Genomic DNA, 22,918 nt, shown 5'->3' with positions numbered 1-22,918 from the left:
TTCATACATCAACATTTCATTGACAACCGTATATTGTATAAGCGGTATTAGTAATTTCCTTTGGAGTAATTAAATAGGTAGTTTACTTACATTATTCTTCTTGATGATGAGAAAATCGTCCCACAATCTCTCACAGGCCATGCCATTTTGTTCTTACTTTATAAATAAACATGTCATTTATAAAATGACAATACCTAAGTACAACATAACTCATTTGTTCTGAAAAAAATGTCCGAAAAGTAGTTTATTCTTGGGGTGTTTTTTTTCTTCGAGCGATTTTCTCAAACGACTCATATGATTTTGTTCATATATCATTGAAAAAAAATCATTAATAACTTGACGATACAGTGTAACTCATTTGTCCTTTAAAAAAGAGTAGGTTATTCTTGGGTAGAGGGAGAGAAAATTGAGGACGTTAAGACGTTCCCCTACTTAGAAATTTAACATCCTTGGACGGAAGAAGTGAAAAAGACATAAGTTCCAGAATAGCATAGGCTAAACAAGCATTCAATAGAAGAGAACTGCTAACATCAAGAAATGTGTCGTTGGACGTTCGAAAAGGATTTATTAAGACACTGCAACAAGGACACCAAAAGGCAAAATCGGACTGGTTTCCATGATAAAGAAACGTCCACCAAATTAAGTAGTACATTGTATTGTACTAATCAATTCGGATTGGTTTCCATGATAAAGAAACGTCCACCGAATTGACTAGTACAATACAATGTACTAGTCAATTTGGTGGAAGTTTCTTTCTCATGAAAACCAATCCGATGTTGCCTTTTGGTGTTCTTGTTTCCTTCTACATTCCACAGAACTTGTAGAAGCCTCCGTGTTGTTTTGTATGACATTTCTAGAATGTCAAGGGAAGACAGTCATTAGCCTAAATACTATTCGCAAAAATATTACCCTACTCACATACAAATATGCCTTTCAAACCAGATCGGGCAAAAAACGGGCAACAATCGGTCTTTTTCTCTAATAGATAACATCCCCTACTATCACATCCAGCACATAATAAAGCTGGACTCGGCTGGACTCACAATAAAACTCTACATGGAATTTAATATCAACTATACCAATTTTGGTTTTCGATCTAATTTTATTTATACACATATTGACTGGTACATGAAAGTATATTAGAGTTCTATGTATGTGTCGTGATTGATGAATGTATAACAATGTTCTGCACAATCCTTGTTGACGCCTAACAACGAAACATTATTTTGTTTTCACATCATGAACTTTGCGTCTGCTACCGAGGTTGATACCTGGCCTTCTTCCACCGACTTTAATCTTTCACATTGGCGTAACTGTAAGCCCAACCCTTAGGAGCTGCACGAAAATCATCCTATTTCTGCAAACCTTACGTCTTTCCTTATTAAATGTGTAAGGTCTTTCATATTTGTGATAATATCGAATTTTGAGGTTTTGGCGAGGTTTGAAGGGTGTCTGGACCACTGTGCACTAGGGTGGAGTGAAAAGTAGTGAGAAAAATATTTCAATAGAAATTCTTAATGGCATAGGTACTAAAGTTTTCCTTTAATGTTGTACAACATATATTCCAATTTTTTTGAAATTCTGAACATATCTTTAGGTTGCTACCAGCTGTTTTTTTACTGTCATATTACACGAATAATCGGACATACAGCAGGCTCATATAAAATGGTGGTTTCCTTCTGTTTGATTACTTCTAACATGTTAATTGATACAGTTAAGACATAGTTAAACACAAGTAATGATATATTAAAATTTTCTGAAACATAAGACAAGAACCTCCCCCCACGGTGTGATAAATCCTTAGACACTGACTGCATTACAAGTTTGACTTTAACCTATTACACTCACAGTCCCGTTATCACTTTATGCAACACTGTACTCCTTCTTGGTTTCAAAGACTGTCATAATGAGTCTTGACTTTATCTTCGTACGTTTGAAGCCATCCCTTGCTTCTGGACCAATTACAGCCTCAGATGCTTCAGTCACTAACTTTACACACCTTTCGACGGCCTGTGTGTGGGCTGGAAATTTGGGGAAATTGAATACTGGCACTTCCCGACTGATGATAAAGGACTATAATTCTTCATTTGTAAGATTTGTCAAAATTGAGAGCTCTGTGACTTCAACTTCCTACCAGTCAATAATTTCAGTGTAGTCTTGCACATCAAAGTTCAACTTTGGAATTGTGAACTGTCGTACTTTGACAACAGTGCTTGAACTTCTTTCACGATGCTTAAGGATTCTTCTCAATGCAAGTTTTCTAACGTGTTCTCTTTGATCTGTTAACATCCCTAACAAGAGGTTTTCAGGGTGGCTGAAATTTGCGTTTCGTTGTATCACGGAATCCACAACACTTCTGAGATGTGAAAGTAAGAACCTTGATAGCACTATGGTTTCAAACACATGTTGAGCTCCGTCCGTGCGGGACTAATTGTTTTTAATTTTGAACCAAAGAGGAGCATACACTTTGACAATGTATTCAGTCAGAACAGTCAGATTAAATGATGGATTCTCAGTTTTCACATACACTTTCAGTACCCTGTCAGCCATCGTTAGCCACCTTGAATGTGACAACCTGACAGGGTTTCGATTGGTGAGATCAGCAGAGCAGTTTCCTGAGAAAATGGCATGGCACATTTCGTGTAAATATTTTTGATCTGTGCTTAGATCATCCGCAGAAATGTCTGGTAAATTACAAGTGATTTTCTGGAAACTTTTAACAGGGAAATATTTACAATCTTTTAGCATATTTCCAATCGGTCCGGAGAATTCACGAGGTCCCAGTGTGACTCCATGAAGGTACTGAAATAAGTGGTGAAGGGGAAGTTCATTCGCATGTAGTTGGCACATAAACCATTGCAATGGTCTGTTAAGGTGTTGTTCAAATATCCTAATGACTCCATTTTTTGTTCCAGTATTCACTGCTGTTCTATCACTGCCAATTGCTGATAGATTCCTTATATCTATACTGTTTTCTGAGCAGATTTTCACAATACTTTCTGATACACTTTTTGATGAGCCACTTGATGGTGTAACATGGCCCAAATAAATGAAATTTGGTTCTTGAATAAGAGAAATGTGTTCCTCAACTATGGTTCGACAGTGACATTTCTGGCCAATTTTTGCTTGAGTTAATGTTGCACATTTCCTTCCATCAAAGTAAAGTCCTATCAGAGTGTCTTTTTCCTGTCTCTGTTCTTGAAGTGTAGCTTGTGTTTTTTGTCGTGCTCTCCGTACTTCTGTCAATTACTTGAGATGTGTCTTCCCTGAAAACTATTCCAAAATCTTGTAAAGTTGCAGATGCAATTGCGGCAACACATCTAGCAGATACCCCATACTGATCTGAAACTCTCGCCAATGTTGGAAGTTGTGATCTCACTTGGTTTTTTGAAGCTTTTTCTTTCGATGTTGAAATGTCAGTTTCAAATGTCTCTCTGTCACCCTCAACCTCATCCTCATCCTCAGATGACAACAATTCGCCAGTATCGGCAACATAATCAGTGCTGACTGTTCGAACATCAATACATATTTTATACTTTTCAATGCTTGAAGCCTCTTTTCTTTTCCTTTATTCTGCTCTTCTTAACTTCATTGTCTTGGTTTTATCTACGGAACCAATTACCATCTTCCTGGAAGATCTCTGGTCATTAAGAAATGTGTGTTCCTTTGCACTTTAATTATTTTTTCACAGATACATGAAGCAAAAGTAACATACTTGAAAGATGCAATGTCAAGAAGCGCACTTGCATCAGTTTTAAAGCTTCGACTTTCAGATAGTAATTTTCATTTCGTTTTGATTTTGGATACCTCACAAGTTTATGATAAGTTTTGAGATCAGTTGCAAAACACGTTTTCTTGACACAATTGGAATTGACGCTCGATTTCAAATTTCTTCAATCTTTTCTGTCAGAATATTAGAGATGTCTGAAATCGACGGATCTTTCTTCGATGTTGCTTTAAGTAGTTATCGTAAATGTAAATAGTGTTTCAAAACTTCTAGCACACTTGGTAAAATGTTGTCTTTCAAATCAGAAGGACTCCCCAGAATTGGGCACTGAACTACATTCCTAGTTAACATTACACCAAATAAATGTTCCTAACTCAATTAATCCCTGAAAAACGCAGCTTACCGCACTGTCTCAGTTCAAACCAATTGCTTTACTGATTTTAGCATCTACTACCTGGCTTTAGTCAATGTATCTATAAATAAAGAAATCCGCAACAGGTGTAGTATAATTAAACTTAATTTAAACATAATAGTAATACATATCTCTATACACATAGTATCAGAAAATTTTAACATATTTTTACAAAAACACCTTGTCTTGATTAATTCTTTTCATCCCGTCAGCCCATAACCCAATATGTACCAGATATTAACTCTCTTAAATTATGGGGTTTTTAGGTAAATTTTAGAATTTTAGTCAAGCAGCTACGGTGTCATCACTGTTAAATACTCACATGTCTCCATCATGCATCTGAGGGAGGAAATCGCGAAGAAAGGGATTTTTAATCTAAAAAGAATCCCTTTTTCTAAGTTTGCCCGCTCTGGACTCCCTTTGTTGATGCAGTGATGTGAAAAATCGGAGAAATACTAAGGGGTATAGAGAATATGCTTGCAAAATTTCACTGTTCTAGGTGCAAAAGTAAGGGTGGAAAAACATATTTATCAATGTGCTGAGAATATCCGCAGAATATTGCAGATGCATGCATAAAACAGGATCTCAGATAAGAATTTCCTGAGACATTCCTATTTGCGATAGGATCATGGTTCACATCTCATTCTCTTCAGAATGGAATAGCCTTTCCAACGGTTTCATGTCTCCATCATGTACCTGAGACGGAAAAATCGCCAAAAAACGGATTTTTAAAAATAAAAAAATCCGTTTTCACCTTTTTGCCCCTGTGAACCCCTCTGCGTTAACGCAGAGATCTGGAAAAATCGAAGAAATACTAATGGGTATAGTGATTGTGAGTGCAAAATTTCGACCTTGTAGTTGCAAAAGTAAACCCGTCAAAAATAATGAAAATAGGCCAACAATTTGTTTTCCACTTATGACGTCATCACCCCCATGTCTCGACGCAGAAAGGCGAAAAACTGTACGAAACGTGTTCTACGCTGCCTCTATGTTTGAAAAAACAAAAAAAAATCTAAGTAAAAAGCTTTGTTGATTCATTTTTAAGCCAACAATGTACATACTGCGCCATCGTTCCATTTGGAACGACATAATTTAAAAGGGTTAAATGACAAAAGTTTAGTGGTTGGTAGCACCCTAAAATTATTCACGAAATTTCATCAAATTTTACAGAGGTGTTCCTTTGACAAGTAGTAAACTTTTTATGGGTCTGCCAAATTAAAATTTTCTCTTTCATATTTTCGCTCCACCCTACTGTGCACTGGTATGGACCGTGGCGCTTTACGGATCAGAGACGTAGAAATTAAGAAAAGCTGAAATATTCAAGCTGGAAGCATTCGAGATGTGGTGTTGGCGCAGAATGCTGGGCATATCATGGACCGAAAGGAAAAAGAACGAAGACGTACTAAAAGAAGTTAATAAAGGACGACAGATCATGAAGATAATGGGAAAAAGAAGAAACAGCATACTTGGCCACCTTATTCGGCATTCCGATTGGATTACCGTGCTGATAGAGGGAAAGGCAGAAGGAAAACCAGGAAAAGGAAGACCAAGGATAGAATATCTAGATGCAGTTAAGAAGAAGAGAGCTTATCAAAGTATAAAACAGCTCCCTCAAGAGAGAAAAGTTTTAAAATGTATATGTTGCCCAGGCACCAACTTATGGTTGAGAAGAGAAAGAAGAAGATTCTTGGGGTGAGCTTTCTTGGGCAATTTTCTCAAGTATGACTCTCGCAATTTTTTCTCATTTTATAAATAATTAATTAATAGCCTGACAATATTGCACAACTCTTTTGTTTTTAAAAATGTACGAGGGAGTAGTTTATTCTTGGAGGTGAGTTTTTACGGATTTTCCCCAAAACGACTTAAGCAATTTTTCTCAAATTTCATAAATAAATATTTCATTAAAAACTCTATGATATTGTTTAGACCAGTGGCGGCGATTGGACGTTGCAAGTGGGGGAAAGACTTGATGGAATGTTGTATAACTAATAGGATACTACCTTTTTCGGGTTAAAATACCGTATATTGTATTTTATATTTTATTAAGTAAATTGGCAAGAGCAACGCAAGCAGGTACTAGCCCTTTGTACTCTTAAACAACGAAAGTATAAGAAGAGATTTGATTACTTGCTCATGAACATCTTAAAATTCTCTCTGGAAAACTGTGTGATCAGATTATTTAATACCAAATTTGCAAAACAAGAAAATAGAAAGGATAATATTAATCATAGTAATGAATAATGAGGTTTGTTTTGTAGAAGTTACAGTGAAACTGGAGATTAATGAACAACTTATATTTTTAATTTCACGCAGGCCATTAAATGTATGCTATTACTCTTAGAAAATGAAAGACAGTAAATACTACAAGCATATACTACGACATTTAAAGAAATATTCGCTTTTGCACCTTCCCGAAACATGTTCGTTGCCATTAGATGCAGTTTTCACTTTTTTGGAACACATCAAAAGACAACAATACTTAGAATCATTCCACACTCATATTATACAAAATAATCCGAAAACCTAGAATTATGTTGAATTCATTAAATTTAATTGTATGTACACTCGTATACTGCAAAACAATGGAAAAGGTAGAAGTTGACATTTTAAAAAGAAAAGACATTTTAAGAACTGTCGATTTTTGTGGAATTAAAAAATAATTTGTGTTTTTTTTTTTTTTTTTTTTTTTTAATGTTCTCTGAATTAATTTCAAAGCGGCTGACTAATATATCAAGCCCTTCTATGAAGAAGTGAAAGTATGCTGGAACTGTTGTGCTGCAATAGATTAATTTTTCGACTATTTTCCGTGGTAATTAAAACGCAATTCCCGTAGCTTTCGTAACTCCACGGGAAGACAACCAATACATTCTGACGCAACGGCAAATAATACATTCAAAAACTTTACATTTCCAAATGAAACTATATAATGGGTTACTTCAATAAAGTGGCGGGGGGCAACTGCCCCTCTTTGCTCCCCTAAACGCCGTCCATGGTGTAGACTATTTCTTACAAAAACATTCACAAGGGGTAGTTCGCTCTTGAAAATGAGTCTCTTCAGATTACTTTTTAGTCTTTTTTATGAATGTTATTCTTATAACATTGCATAAATCACTTCCATGAAAATATCCAGAAGGGATAGTTTCTTCTTGAGGTGAGATGTTTTAACAATTATGTAAAATATCACTCATACGATTATTATTTTATAAACAAATATCTCATTAATAATCCTAACATATGGTATAAGTTATTTCTTGTGGAAAAATCCAAAACGGGTAGTTTACCTTTGGGGATGAGTCAACGCCGTAATTTAGATTTTTTTCTGGGGGGGGGAGGAGTATTAATACGCGTATTTGAGTCCCCTAGAAAAAATTGTTTTTCTAATTCTTGGGTCTCCTCTTTCCTTTTTTCTCTTACTCTTTATGGGCCCCCGGAGCCTTTGGGCCCTCCCGCACAGCAAGGTCTGTAGGGTTGTTAGTTCGTCCCTGGGCCCGTTCCATACATGACAAATTAATTAAGAGGGGAATATTGATAAATCTCAGACATACGAACAAATATTATTTCTAGAGTCCCTAATAGTAGACATTTTTTACTGAAATGGGCCCACGACTCATTTGTTTTATTTACCTTTCGTGTGCTGTTTTGTTTATGTAATATAGTGAACCTGTTGATGCGTTATTTATAATTTCATGTTCGTATTGTATACGGAGTAAGAACATTTTGTCTTAAAGTTCCCCCTTCCTCGAACGGCGAGAAGCTTCCCTGCTCCCCCTCACAAGTTGCCCCCTGTCCCCACAAGTTACGGCCCTGGGATAAGTTTTCATTCTGTGAAGTTTTAAAAAAAAAAAAAAGTATTATAATTTTGTTCGCATTTCACAAGAAAATGTTTCATTAGTAACTGCAGCACTATATGATTTAGTTTAAGGAATTGGAGCAAGAATGTTTAGTGAGGTGACCCGTATCTTTTATTGGATATAGTTTGCTCAACTGAGTTTTTCCCATGTCACTTTAAGATGCGTATCTTAAGGAGAGGATATGGAAATTCAAAATTTATGTGAAAAATTGAGATTCTCATGATCCTGCTAAGTTAGGACGATGAAACTTTGTATACACTTTAGAGATTATATTGAGTGGTTTCACCCCCATGCTTAGCTGGGGGTGATGTTGCATGTAAAAAGATGAAAACAGACTTTATTTCCCTGACGGAAGAGAATTTGTTTCGGCGGTAGCGGTTGGCAAAGATATGACGATTTGCCAACACTGCCTAGGTACATGGCTCATTACAAGATAAGTGTCTATCAGAGAGAAGATATCACTGTTTTACTTGGGGTATGGATAAGGTATGTGACTGACAATCAGACAGTCAGTGTTCAAATCCCACCAAGGGTTCATTTAAAAAAAAAAAAAAACAGTGTAAAAGAATATTGCAAGCTATTAGTAAATGGAAAACATGAAAAAGTGAGGATGTGAAGAAACAGAAATAAGTGCACTGACGTGAAATCAAAATGTCTGAGCGTTCCCATATTGGACTCAAGTTAGGCTCAAGCGCACTTGATTGGTTGACTTTGGAAATAATAGATTTCAGTTTTAGTCCTATGGTTATACTGTATACGCTAATAAGACAGTGATGATGAGAATGATTGGTGGAATGGAAAAATTAGGAATAAAAGGGAAAACGCCGAGGATACCCACGCATACGGTTGTTTGTGCACCGTTAACTGGTAAACCTATTTGGCGCGAGCTAGGATCGACCTAGAGAACCAGTTAGAGCCAGCTCGTCCGTAAAGACAACCTAGGCGGATACGTGCGCCAGCGCCCTACACATTTAGAAAGAAGAAGTTAATGAAAACTAGAATAACCCAAGATCGATTACTGCTCATCTATATAAAGCGGGGAAACATAACTGGCCATAGTATATTTTCGTGTTCCCACTGTTCATGAAGTTCTGCATTATCTGAATATCCAGACTTCGGATGCTCGCAGAAATGTAGGGTATAAAATATCCTAGAACCGTTTCTACAACCAATAAAGCTCTACCACTGAGCCACCGCGGTCCTTTGTTGATTTTGAGTTTAGTGTTCCGTTCAGCATCGATACTATATAAGGCTTGGGAACGACATGAGCTCACACGAGAAATCGTACCCGGGTCTCCCGCGCCAAAGGTCCGTACGGTAACCATAAGCTGTAGCTACAACAGAATTCACGAGCATTGGGATGGGATGGGATGGGATTTAGATTTCTGGGCTTTCGCCATTTAGCCCTTCACACAATCCGGGGAAAGGGAAGGAAGAAAAGATTGGGGACGGAAGGAAGCGGCCTGGGACCTATAAGTTAGGTACCACCCCGGCATTTGACTGGTGTGAATGAGGAAAACTTCATTCAGGGTGGCTGGCCTGAAAAAGCGTTTTACACTTTTTCGACCGAGTGCCCCCACCGGGAATCGAACCCGGGACCGCTCGCACCGTTAGCGACTACGCCACGCGGGGCCACATTCACGAGCATTGGAACAGAGTCTCCTAGCCAGTTGGCATGCGAGGAATATGCATATGATGCCTATGTATGTAACTTACTTGTGTCTTTCTTAGAATGTCTACAACTTACGACCACTTTGTAACACAAATTAAACACGTTTACACATTTACACAGCACGTCAATATACTCTATTCCTTCACACTATTCACGCTTTCTTCCTCTGCTTCCATTCACATTTACCTTACAATGTTTTGCATCATAAAAAAGAGAAAAGAAAAGAAAAGAAAACGAACCTTGACAAGATTTAAACACAAATCACATGATCGCCAGTCACATACCTATAGACGCACACACCTGCCTGAAAGATTTGTTTCATCGTGCATGTTGGAAAACTTTTTTACCCACACACGTACCAACTTGCTGCGCCCTACTTATTAGAAGAATGAAGCGTATTTTAGTTTCAGAAATGTGGAGGACAGGGAACCTTTTACCTCCCGCAACTGAACTAGGGTTGTGCAATAAGAAAAAAAAAATGAAAAGGAAGAATCTAAATGGATCAACGATTGGCTACAGAGGAGAGACGATCTGTCACACACCGTACGTCTGTACACAGAAATAACTGTAAAAATAAAACTAGTTGTGATGATGATTTTTTTTTTAACTTACCTCTAGAGATAAATCATCAGGGCCTTCATCACTGCTATGTGCATCTAGGTTGCTTTTGCTTACATGTGTTTGTTGCTGATCCGATAAAAATGAAAGTTCATTATAGTACCATAACTTCGGCACGTAAACTTTAGAACCACTTAATTTGCTTTTTCTCACTTTGTTGTACTCTCTTCTGTAGTTGGAGCGCAGTGTGTTTATTCTCCTTTTAACATCATCAACTGTGGCGTCCGGTTGAAACAATCTCAGCTTTGCTAGCAATTTTTTATACGCCGAATTCTTTACGGCCTTCCCCACACAGTAGACTTCTTTTAATTGTACCTTCCACAAACATGGTAGTTCTTTGTAAACCTGAATAAATTCACGGATAGAATTCCTTGTCATGTAACGCAGATCATCCATCGTTAACGAACTTGGTATTACTGAGGAAAGTCACGTGTTTTCTTCCGCTGTCGTGATGCGAACCTACATATAAAGCAACCAACCAACTTGCATGAACGAGCAGCACATACACGCTAAACATGCATAAAGAACGGCAGAACCATAATCAGTGTTGCCAATCTTAGCGATAACTCGCTAGATCTAGAAAATATTGAGGCAGATAACGACAAAATTTATCGAAAAACAACTAACGACTAGCGACTTTTAAAATGTGTTTGCGATAAAACTGGCGAATTTGTCCAGTGCTTCGCTTTTAAAAAAATGTCGATATTATTTACTGAGCGATTGTCAAAAGATTCTGGCATTGCCAAGTGAACTCACCATGTTAGATATATTCGGGAGCTTCCTTGTGGTTTGTTAGGACTGCAAACATAACCTCTTGGCAATAGTACTGCTGTGTCATGTCCACGGGCGTCTCTGGCGGGGGGACGAGGGGGACGCGAACCCCCAATATTTTGAAGTACAAAATATTCAATATTTTATTCTAATTTAATTTATTTACTAACGACAGAATATCATATAAATAATAATAATATATTTATTTGGAATATAATATTCAGGCTGTGAAACGATTGTAATCGAGTTCTTGATATACCTTAAGGGGTCCGTGGAGGTAAGTAGAAATGTAACAAATGAAATCGAAGTTAATAAACAGGTTGGGCTAGGTAGTACAATTTAAATCACTTTCTTTGATGTCCCCCTCAAATTTTACATGCCAGAGACGCCAGTGGTCATGTCAATTGACACTTGACAGTCCGTGACTGGGGGAGGAGAAAATTGATTGCCGTACGTGTAATTTTTGCACGTTCGTTTTCTAGACAGAAGACAGTGATGGTTCACTTTCTTCAAAGAGGGCTAAAGAAAAAAGGAAAATTCTTAAGCGGGCCAATACGTTAAAAAATAAGAATGTCACATTTAACAATTCTTATAATACAAAGTCCTATTACCAAGTAGGGCTTTTTTTTTTTTAAATCTTGTTCGTACTTTGGTGCAGTGATCCTCTGAACTGAAGTAAAATTTTCTTGTATCGGTCTTTTTCTAATACAGGGGGCGCGGTGGCTCAGTGGTAGAGCGTTCACCTCTGGTGCTTGGGGTCCCGGGTTCAATCCCAGCCCCCGCCAAGTGAACTTTGTGGTGGACAAACACCGTGCTCGTGGATTTTCTCGGGGTTCTCCCGTTTCCTCCCACTTTTTTCATTCCACCATTTCACTCATTTCTCCTTTAGCCTAACCGGCATAACCGTGGGACGTAAACTGAAAGATTTCATTTCATTTTTTTTCTAATACAACTCTGTCAAAGAAATCACATTTTTCTTTTCATTAGTAAGATTAAGCACAGAGCCGTACTGGCCAGGCTGGAGACCGGGAAATTTCCCGGTGGGCCCTGGACGATGAATTTTTAGTGGGCCCTCCGCCTTGTATCGTAAATAGCGGTATATGAACAAAAAGGCACACGTCACGCATTCCTCGCATATGGGAGTAACGTGACTCGCATATGGGAGTAAGAGAATGAAGGAAGATAACACGTCAAGTACCGGCAATACAGTCAGCTAATCCCAAGGATGTTATAAAATGCTATATATATATATATATATATATATATATAAGCAGCTTTTGTCGTTATGCTACGATAAATTTTTATCAAGTTGTTTGGACAGACCATTGCAACAGCCAAAGGCGATCATTAGTACCGTATTCTTTTACAAATAAGAGCTTCTTTCAAGAGGTTTATATTAGTTTTGTTGGATACAAATCCACTTGAAAACAGTTATGGAAATTTACAACTGTTTAAAACGTTTCATACTGTCGATAATAAATGACATTTCAATGCATCAAAAACTTTTTTTTTTTTTTTTTTAAATGTTCGAAATGGATGACATCAATAATTTCCAGTAATAATTGTAAACTTTTGTACTTTCACTTTGTATGTGACCAAACAAATAGCATTTTAAATTTCGATTCTTTTACGGTAAAAAATATTTTGTAAAATGTAATGGAAATTCAGAAGAAGCCTTTTTTTGTGTGTGAATTTCTCAATATTGATCGATGAAGATGAAGAATATGTTTCATGTTTCTCTTTAAAATCCAAACGTAGTATATATCCAAAAATAGTAAAATCCAAACGTCCAATATATATATATATATATATATATATATATATATATATATATATATATATATATATATATATATGTGTGTGTGTGTGTGTGTGTGTGTGTGTGTGTGTGTGTGTGTGTGTGTGTGTGTGTGTGTGTGTGTGTGTGTGTGTGTGTGTGTGTGTGTGTGTGTGTGTGTGTGTGTGTGTGTGTGTGTGTGTGTGTGTGTAGATAAAAATATCACACCACTAGATACATATGCACAATATACAGGGTGTTAATGAACTTATAACCGTCACCAGGTTATAGAAGTATCTTTTGTGGACGCTCTGAATATTTCGTAAAGACAGTAATTATTTTTCCGATTTATTCTTTAGTATGCGACGCAAGTAAGTTCTTTCTTCGGTGGAAATTGATTCTTTCCCAACGCAATTGAACAAAGAAGTCTTTATCGTCTATTCATATATAGGCAGGCCTATATTTAAAACATTGCTTTGTGGTCAGAACATTTCAGTGAGCGACGCATCTTCTCAGTATTTCTCCCTGACTTATTAATATACAAAAACTATGTTTTATACTCATTTGGAACTGTTAAGTGTATTCTGCAATCATTTATGGAAATACTGCGATTCGTAGCACACCAGGCGCAGGAGCGACCAAGGAGACGCCAACCACATCGCTTAAGTAGCTCGTTATCTAAATGTTCCCACAGCCAAGTTATCGCAATGTCTTGTGCGTCGTGGCCAGTGGACTAAACTTAACGTCAACTCTTTTTTATATTCTATTTACATTTCCATACAGGTGATTTAACCTGAGTGCTTTTGGGAATGAACTGCCAACATTGATTCTTGTATCATTGCAGCTCGTATCTCGAACCTTTGAGTTCGAGGAGTGTTGCTCCACGTTTCGAGGCAGCAACCACGCACATCGCGTCGGGCATCAAGTATACTGTTGTGCTAAGGGGGATACGTTATTAGGCAGTTAAGGACTTACTCATGGCTAGCCCCAATCAGTAAGTCCCAGGTTCACACACCTTGTGCGTATAAGTTATAACGCGCCCTCCAACATTATCATTCCATTTTGGTGATCGTCTTCCTATTTTTACTGAGGATTAACGTCAACATTTGAGGATTGTTTGGAGCAGCAACTATATTATTTCGTGGGATTATCCCGGCGACTTTTCCCCAGTGCTAATCCCCCAAGTGCATTAGTGGTGTGAAAAAAGTACATCTCGTGGAATCATTATCTTAATCTTCAATCGTAATATATAAAGTGACAAAGGGCTAAAGTATAATGAGAAAGTAAAGTGTGATTTTATTAAAGGAAATAATTATACGTATGCAGTGTTGAGTGTTGTGATTATTTTTTTAATCCGTTATCTTTTTCTTTAAATAGTATTTTAATAAATAAGTATAGTGTCGTTTAATCCAGTGTGTTTTTGTCGTGTGTATGAGTGATGTTTGTGTGCGTTGTGGTCTGAGTGACCGTCAGATCATCCGTGAGGTTTTCGAGACGAGACATCCGAACCTCTCGGTGCCTAATACCCATCTCATTATTGAGACCAGCATTCAATTTAAAGATAATTTTGTAACCCCTTTTAGGAGATGTCCTTCAACGACTTACCCAGGTAAGTCCAGGTATCCGGAACATACTCATTGACAGGACTACGGAGGACAGAACCCGGAAAACAGTTATATAAATAAATGGTACCCGAACAGCGGCCCGATACCACTGCCGTGTCGCGACGAAACGCTGTAACTTGAGTTGTTGTTTAGTCGGTATAAGCATTTTTGAATTTCCCCCACCGATACTTATGTTCACCAGGTCCAGCATTGAGCTGAGTCGAATACTTTTGAAAATATACCAAAGAGAATTTCGATATAAGTAGGAAATTAGCCGGTCTGTAGCGACTTTACGGTTCTTTTTCTCAAAACTGCTCCGCCAAAGTTACAGCGTTTTATCGCGACAGGGCAGACCAGGCGATTATAGAAAATGCCGCCCGAACAGAGACAACGAATCGATTAGAGAAAATGGACGCCAGAACAGCGACTGGACTCTAGGCGATTACAAACTATACCGACAAACTGTAAGAGGTGGTTCCTCACATCATAATAAGAGAAAAAAGTTCATATGGACCTATAGCGAAAAGTGCATAGTTTCAGAGTTAGGGCTGTCCAAAATCGCGAAAAAGCTAAATTTCAATAGGTCCTATTTCGAATTCCAGAAAGTGTGAATGGTGGTTCTTAAGAGCGTAAAGGAAGTCACGCATACACAATCCAAAAGTGCATATTTCATTAGTTATCAATATGTGTAGAGGATATTCCCTACAGGGTGTAATTCCCAAATAGTTTTGAATAGTTTTTTCAGATATTCACTGATTTTAAGAAGGGTCTAAAGTAAGCAGGAGGTAAGCCTGGACAACAATGGACATCCAATGTTTCGGAGGGAAGACTGAAGTGTTAAGCGCGCCATAGACGCACGCACTTGCATTACCAACATGTATGAAAGGTTTCTTTCATCATGCATCTTGAAAGAATTTTTTACCCACACACGTACCAACGTGCTGTCCAACATACTGAAAGTAGTTGGAGAAATGTGGAGGACGAGGAAACGTGTGCTTTTTCTTTCTGCAACTGCACGACCTTGGCATGCGACGGAGGAGAGACTCACGTGATTTCTTCCGCTGTCGTGATTGGCGGATCTAAATATAAAACAGCCACCTTGCATGAACGAGCCCATACACGGTAAACATGCATGCAGAACGGCAAAAACATCAAACATGTTTTCAGAAGATTTTGAAAACTTTCAACATGAATGAACGAGGCCATACACGATCAACTTGCCTGTGGTTTTATCATTTTTCATACAAGTCGGGCTGTTTCTTCAGGCATGTGTTTACGTGTATGGGCCGCTTTAGGAACAGGCAGTTCCATGTTTCTTTGTGTTCGGAATAACGTGTAATGATATGTATTTTGTCACGGTATTTTTCACGTTTTCTTCACTTATAAGTTGAGACCGGTTGTTTAGGCACTAAAAACCTGGAAAATAGGCAGGCAAATAGACACTTAAAATTTTATAAATAGGCAGTAAAATAGGCACTAAAATGTAACTCGAAATAATAAAGATAAATACTCAATACCATTAAAAATAGTTGAGTTGATTTTAGTTTAGCGTCCCTTTCAGCAGCGATTCTATATGAGACGTGGACCTACTGATTAACGTGGAATCCGAACCACATGAGCTCCAGCCGGGAATCGAACCCGGGTCTCCCACGCCACCATTAAAAATAGATTCAAGTCATAGATAATGTTAAAAGATTATAGAAATATACTTGTTTGTTAAAGAATATCTTCTTTTACTGTATATACAAAAACGAGGCATGTTATGCATTCCACATACTGGGTGAACCTGAAAGATGTGATTCGTGACATGAAAAGAAGACAAAAAGTGCTGTTGCATGTTGTCGAGTTCTGCGTTGTGTTCAAGTGACAGGGGTGCCAACTTGGAATCGAAAATCGAATCCTGACAATTGGAAAGGGACATAAAGGTTCGCACATACTTCAGGAGATAATTCGTGACATTCAACAGGACTTTTGCCTTCTTTTCATGTCACGAATCAGCTCCCGAAGTATGTGCACATCTTTGAAGTTCATCTTGTATAGCTATATATTGCAACGTACCACATACTTGTGTTTACAAACACATAATATACGTAAAAATGTGTGTATTATGTTACATAAATTATATATTTTCCCAATGAAGGCTTATTTTGAAGAAAATGCATAGAATAGGCAATATTAGGCACTAAAGCAATTATTTAGGCAGTAAAGGTCGAAATAGGCAAAATAGGCAAAATAAAATTGCCTTAAATCTAAACTATAACCCCCCATATAAACTTTAAAATGTTATTTTTGATCATATCTTTAATATTAGAGAATAGGCATTTTGCCTAACATTCGGTCTCTACTTATAAGCGTTAAGAAAACACCGCACTATGCGTTTTCCTGAGTACGAGAGATCGTTCGATCGCTTTAAGACTTCCGACATCGCGCCAAAGGGTTCCGTGTTCACTGCTATTAAGGCTTATTGTTTCCCTACTTTGGACCAACCAAAGTCAGAGCATATCTCAAAATTCTGTTGTTGGTATATCTGTGAATTTCACCCTGTAGGGAATAATCTGTACACCTATTGAACATTAATGAAATATGCATTTTTGATTGCGCATGCGTGACTTTCTTTACGCTGACAAGGACCACCATCCACAGTCCCTTGAATTCGAAATAGGGCCTCTTGAAATTTGGCTTTTTTCGCGATTTTGGACAGCCCTAGCTCTGAAACTATGCACTTTTCGCCATAGGTCCATACGAACTTTTTCTCTTATTTTGATGTAAGGAATCACCTCTTACAGTTTGTCAGTAGAGTTCATCACGTATATACTGTATATTCCGGCGATACAAGTAGTTAATGGTGAAATCATCCCAATAAATTCCTTCAAATTGGAAGCATTTCATGTCAATGGAATAAGAAAAGATCACTGATAGTGACCAGTCTTTAGAAAAGACAACATTCGTTAAGTTATGACTCCTTAAGCCCCTATTCCACCGCTGCTTCAAGTTCGAAAATATTATTCCCCTTGTTTACTTTCATTTTTAATATTCTCCCGCAAACAGCAGCTTGCGGTCTTCTATATCAAATCGTCATTAACAAATAACAATACAATAACTTTAAGTAATAAGTAAAAGCTTGTTGTAACTTATTGAAACGTTTGGGTTGCGATCGAGACGAGGAAGAATAATAATTAAAAAAATATTCCTTTGCAACCCCACAACAATATTGATTTAATAGGACGCCAATACTTTTTCGGGGCGACGCGTCGTTTATCCATTTTCAACACTTTTTACGAACGGTTCTTGCTTGTTCGACACCTTCTTGTTATCAGCACTCGGGGCCACGGCCTCGCTCGCCCATCCCCCTAGCTATGATTCTGCTGTTAATACAGGACAATGGAAAAGTGTTGCATTTGTATAAATTATAAATTACTTCTGGTGCTTCATATATGTATTTGTATATGCACGAGGAGCGCCTCTGAAAGGTTTATGGTACAAGTGCAGTATTGTTATTTTGGGGGGAGATATAAGGTAATAGATTTTGTGCAGACGATTGCACAGTTGCAAGAGAAGAATGGAGGATTGGGCATTACATCAGATCAGTCAGTGTCAGGGAAGAAATTACTGCCTTAAAAAAAGTTTTAAATTTGCATTTTAAAACTTTTCAGCATACTTGATCCGAGTGACACTCCCGGACTCCATTTATTGTCGGAGAGGGGGCAGTACGTCTTCAAAGTCTTAACTGGAAGACCAAACGGAAAATGATCATTAGGAAGACCTAGGCGTAGATGGGAGGACAATATTAAGATCGATCTCGCAGAGATTGGAATACAAAGTAGAAACTGGATGCAGTTAGCTAAGGATAGAAGTCAGTGGAGAGCTTTTGTGAACGCGGCATTGAACCTCCGGGTTCCATAGGCCATAGAGTTAGAGTTAGAGAGGGGGCAGTACGTACATATGAGTGCCCCCCCTAGAAAGTACTTTCCCGGTGGGCCCGTGGGTTGGAGTACGGCCCTGATTAAGCATCAGATCATGGACCGAAGAGAACTTTCAGGGGGACACATCTCGCCCGCAAGACATAGTTTGTCCATCACTAAAATAGAGCATTTCAAATCAAGTTTTGACTATATCTAATTGCACTTTGTACTGTGTAGTGCATACTGTTGTGTAATTCATGAATTCAAGTGATAAAAGTGTGCCGTTTGTGCGTTTTTTTTTTTTTTTTTTTTGTTCCACCTTAAATGTGCCAGGTTTCTACATTATCATGGGTAAACTCCAAAGAGGTGAAGAAGTATGGAGAAGATAGTCGGGCACATTTCGTAACGGTTTGCGTCAAGGGAATGTAAAATTTTAGGTTTAGTTTGCCATAATTGACATGGCAGACATGACTTTTTACCTATTTTTTGCGTTGTTCTACGCAGAAATTTCCGAAGGCTGACATGGAATAAGCTCGTGTTTCTTTATGAATAGGTAACTTTTTTTTTTTTTTTTTTACATGGTTTCTGTTTCAATTACCAGTTAAGTTTATGTTGTTTCGCGACATTAAAAAAAAAAAATTGTGTTAAATTCGGCAAATACCAGTTTTAGCGACTTTGAAATCTGGCCGCAGTGGCTCAATGGTAGACCTTCACCTTTTGTGCGTGGGGTCCTTGATTCGATCCCAGCTCGTTTCAAGTAAACTTTGTGGTGGACAAACACTGTGTGCGTGGGTTTTCTCGTTGTTCTCCCGTTTCCTACCACTTTTTTCATTTCACCATTTCATTCATTTCTCATCATCACCGTCTGCTTTAGCTTAGACGGCATAAGCACGGGACGTAAAACAAAACAAACAAACAAACAAAAAAAAAAAAAAAAACTTTCGAAGCTAAATTTAGCGACAAGTTGGGTGACCATCATGCAAATTTACAGAAGATTTTGAAAACTTTCAATATACATGAACGAGGCCACACACAATCAATTTGCATGTGATTTTATCATTTTTCATGCAAGTTGGACGGCATGCGCTTTACTGCACGCCGAACAGTGGTATTTTTTTTTTCGGCTTTACATTTACCTTGTACTAAGGTCAAGAGTAGTGGCCTCATTGCCATATTTTTACCGGACCCTTCTTCGAAACAAGCCCCACAGGTCAAAACTCAGCTTTTCGTCTTTTACATGTAGCATCACTCCGACTGAGCATGTGCACGAGTTTCATCAGACACCTTATTTAATCAATAAACGTAGCATTGCCAACGAGACAAGAAGCTTCATGAGTCTTATGCGCAATACCAATTCACCCAAGCCTTAGTTCTCAAACACTACTTTAATGTTACATAATGCATAGTATCAGTGGCGTAACTGAGGGGCCCGCAGGGCCTGCAATGCGGGGAGGCCCGCAGGGTTTGGGCATCCACTGCGAAGCAAATGCCAAGAACTATAGGCTATAAAAAGTTAGTTGAATACGGAATATCCATTCAACATGAACATTATTTACTTTAGAAAAGAAAAATATGTTCTGGGTGAAAATTCATAAATTCTAGCAACATCAGTTTTTTAAAAAATCATCTTAGCACTCGAAGGTTAAGGGAAAATAATTTTTGCCTTTTCGATGAGTATTAATTTTATTATATTCCTTGAATTTATTAACCATTGTCTTCTAGAGGGACATATTATAGTGGGAAGTTAATGGGCGTGAGAAAGGGGGGGAATAATCCTGCGGAGCCCCCCGACATTTTTGCGTTACGTTACTGCATAGTATAAAACTACAGGGAGTCCATAAAGTCCTGCAGGAAAGTAAAACTCGATAACTTGGAAACTACGTAATGTATTAACAAATACTTTTTGATGTACTTACAAAAAGATTCAAAGTTGTGTTTCAGCTAGTTAAGGTTCATTGCCAAACTTCCAATTGTGCACCATTCACGTCCAAACACACTTACAATCTTTTTGGGAAACCAAGAATTGCGTGTTCGCGGTGCTCGTCTGGACTATTCAAAATCACATAAGTTATTTTGTTCTTGAGATCGTGCAAATTAGCTGGCTTCTGCGAATACGTCTTGGTCTTCACGTGTCCCCACAGCCAGTAATCACAAGGCGACAACTCTGGTGATCTTGCAGGCCAAAGTGTGGGTCCTATTCGGCCAAGCTATCTCTCCTTAAATTCTTCGTTAAGAAACTGTCGAACATGAAGGGCATAGTGCGGCGGTGCCCCATCTTGTTGCATGTGAACCTTATTAAGGATGCCTAACCTAGTAAGTTTTGGCAAAAGGAATGTCTGTAGGATGTTCAGATAATTATTACCATTTACCGTATCTTCCTCGAAGAAAAAAGGGCCGATAATGTGGTCCATTGAAACAACACACCACACATTGACTTTGGAACTACCCCGCTTGTGCTCCTCGAATTCACGTGGATTTTTCACCCCCCCCCCAATTCGGCAGTTGTGCCTGTTCACTTTTCCCGACAAATGAAATGTGGCTTCATCTGAAAACAGAAATCGAGACAGAAGGTCACCATCTTCTTGTAAGCGGGTAAGCATTGACTCACAGAATTCCATTCTCATGTCACAGTCTTCCTCTATCAGCTCGTGCACAAATTTTAACTTATAGGGCCAGACCTTCAAATTCTTGCGCACGATCTTGTGTAACGTTGACTTCCCAGTTCCAATTGGGTATTCCCAGTTCCAATGACCTACGTTTAAGCGACTTCATTAGACTCCTGGCTACGCTGTTCTGCAACATGTGAATCACATCGTCACTCGTTCCTGGCCTTCCACTGCGTGGTAAATCTGACATACTTCCCGTTTCTTTGAACTTCTCGTACCACCTCTTGATACTTGTTTCTGTTGTGGGTGTTTTCCCACACGTTGTTTGGAACTTTCTCCGCACTGAAACGCAAAATTTTAATTCCGCAAACCACAAAACACATTGTGCCTTTTCTTTAATAGACGCCATCTTAAGTCACGTGATTACCAGCGCAAATGTCATCGAGCATTGTGGCCAGAACAAAACTTTAAACTTCACTTCTTCCAACCCCCAAATTTTATACACTTAAACGTGACGGTTTCCAAGTTATAGAGTTTTACTTTCCTGCAGGACTTTATGGACTCCTTGTATAAACTGATCAGGTGATTGTACAAACACAGTGAAGAGCATTTATAAACGTTAAAGTTACGCAGGATATTACACAATGTTCTCCAATAATAAATATGGCTTAAAAGTTGTTTTATCACACCCTTTGTGGACCTTTCGCGACGCGGAAGAATTGTTATAACTTCTGCACGAAATTAGGGAAAAAACGAAGGCATAAAGTTCGCACATAAATTTACGAAATGAGACGAGAAAAGCTTTTCAATACTCGAGACAAGACAGGTTTATTTCTAGTCTCATTTCATGGGAAACACACTAGATGAAGGCAATGATAAACTACCAGATATTACTGTAATAATGAGTGTTTACTTTGGTTACGATTTTATTTTTATTCGCCATTGCCACTAGGTGGCACAAGGGAGAATGACTTGCCCTTATCTCGAATACTGGCCCAACTGGCTAGTGTGTGACGTAGAACTGCGTTATTTCACGGAAATAGCGAAGAGAAACTCCAGAACATAGGAGGAGAGGGGTATGAGATAGGAGAATGAAATGAGCAACAGTTTATGCGCAGTCATAGTTCTACGAGGAGCAAAGCGTATGCTTGCAAAACTATGGACTATGCTATCGATGGTGTCTATTGTTTGTCAACTGTTTATCATCAACGCTAGGATACTTTTCATCAACTTCCCTCTCCGTGTGGTTTACTAAGAAGGAGGGCATTAAACTGTGACGTCACAAAACATTCAGTTAGAAATGACGCTTAGATCTTGATCTTTTGGGAAAAGATAGTTTTGTTTCTGTTTGCAAAGTATACATTCACTTGTGTATAGTTCCCCCAATTCTTTTTACATTGTACCATACATATAAAATTACTTAACGTCTTGTTAAAATTTAACGTTCCTTTTCAGCATCTAGGTTGTATCAGATTTCGACCTAAAGTTTAAGGTGGAATCTGAACTCCCCCCCCCCCCGAAAGGTGTTCAATGCTCTCCCACCAGGAATCGAATCCGGGATCACGTGCACAAAGGCGCGCTCTAGCCACTAGACCGACAGATAGAGCTTTAAAACATAATACTTTTTTTTTTTTTTGGAAGTAAATATTTCTATTTGAACCTTAATATCCTATTCGTTGTGTCTTTGTTATTCAACTGCAGATCTTTCAACGCATTAGCAAAAAATCATAATTATTAATACCAAGAGGCGCCGTGTAATGAATTCACAAAGTCATGTCTTTCCAATTAATCCGAAGATTTTTTTCTTTCAAAAAAATCTAACAGTTATGGACGTTTATTTTAGTTTACGAATGAAAATGAAATGAAATCTTTGAGTTTTACGTCCCACGGTTATGCCAAAGGAGACGGTGATAATGAGAGATGAATGAAATGGTGGAATGAAGAAAGTGGGAGGAAACGGGAGTACCCCGAGAAAACC

At 38.1% G+C, this 22,918-nt stretch overlaps 1 protein-coding gene across 5 annotated transcripts in view; it reads right to left on the bottom strand.

Annotated features, from left to right (window-relative positions):
- Window positions 1–22,918, bottom strand: part of LOC145675292 (zinc finger MYM-type protein 1-like) — a 259,607-nt gene that overhangs the window by 220,125 nt on the left and 16,564 nt on the right. The window contains exon 1 of one of the 5 annotated variants that reach the window (XM_081745715.1): window positions 10,275–10,712. The exons of the other annotated variants lie outside the window; for them this stretch is intronic. Coding sequence (XP_081601841.1) covers window positions 10,275–10,676 — 402 coding nt within the window. The 5' untranslated portion in view covers window positions 10,677–10,712. Of the gene's footprint in view, window positions 1–10,274; window positions 10,713–22,918 lie in introns of those variants that run through there. 5 annotated transcript variants of the gene reach the window in all.

The sequence above is a fragment of the Thermobia domestica genome, chromosome 2 (assembly GCF_964235325.1).
Source record: "Thermobia domestica chromosome 2, izTheDome1.hap1.1, whole genome shotgun sequence".
Taxonomy (NCBI): Eukaryota; Metazoa; Arthropoda; class Insecta; order Zygentoma; family Lepismatidae; genus Thermobia; species Thermobia domestica.
This window is presented reverse-complemented; position numbering and strand designations above follow the sequence as displayed.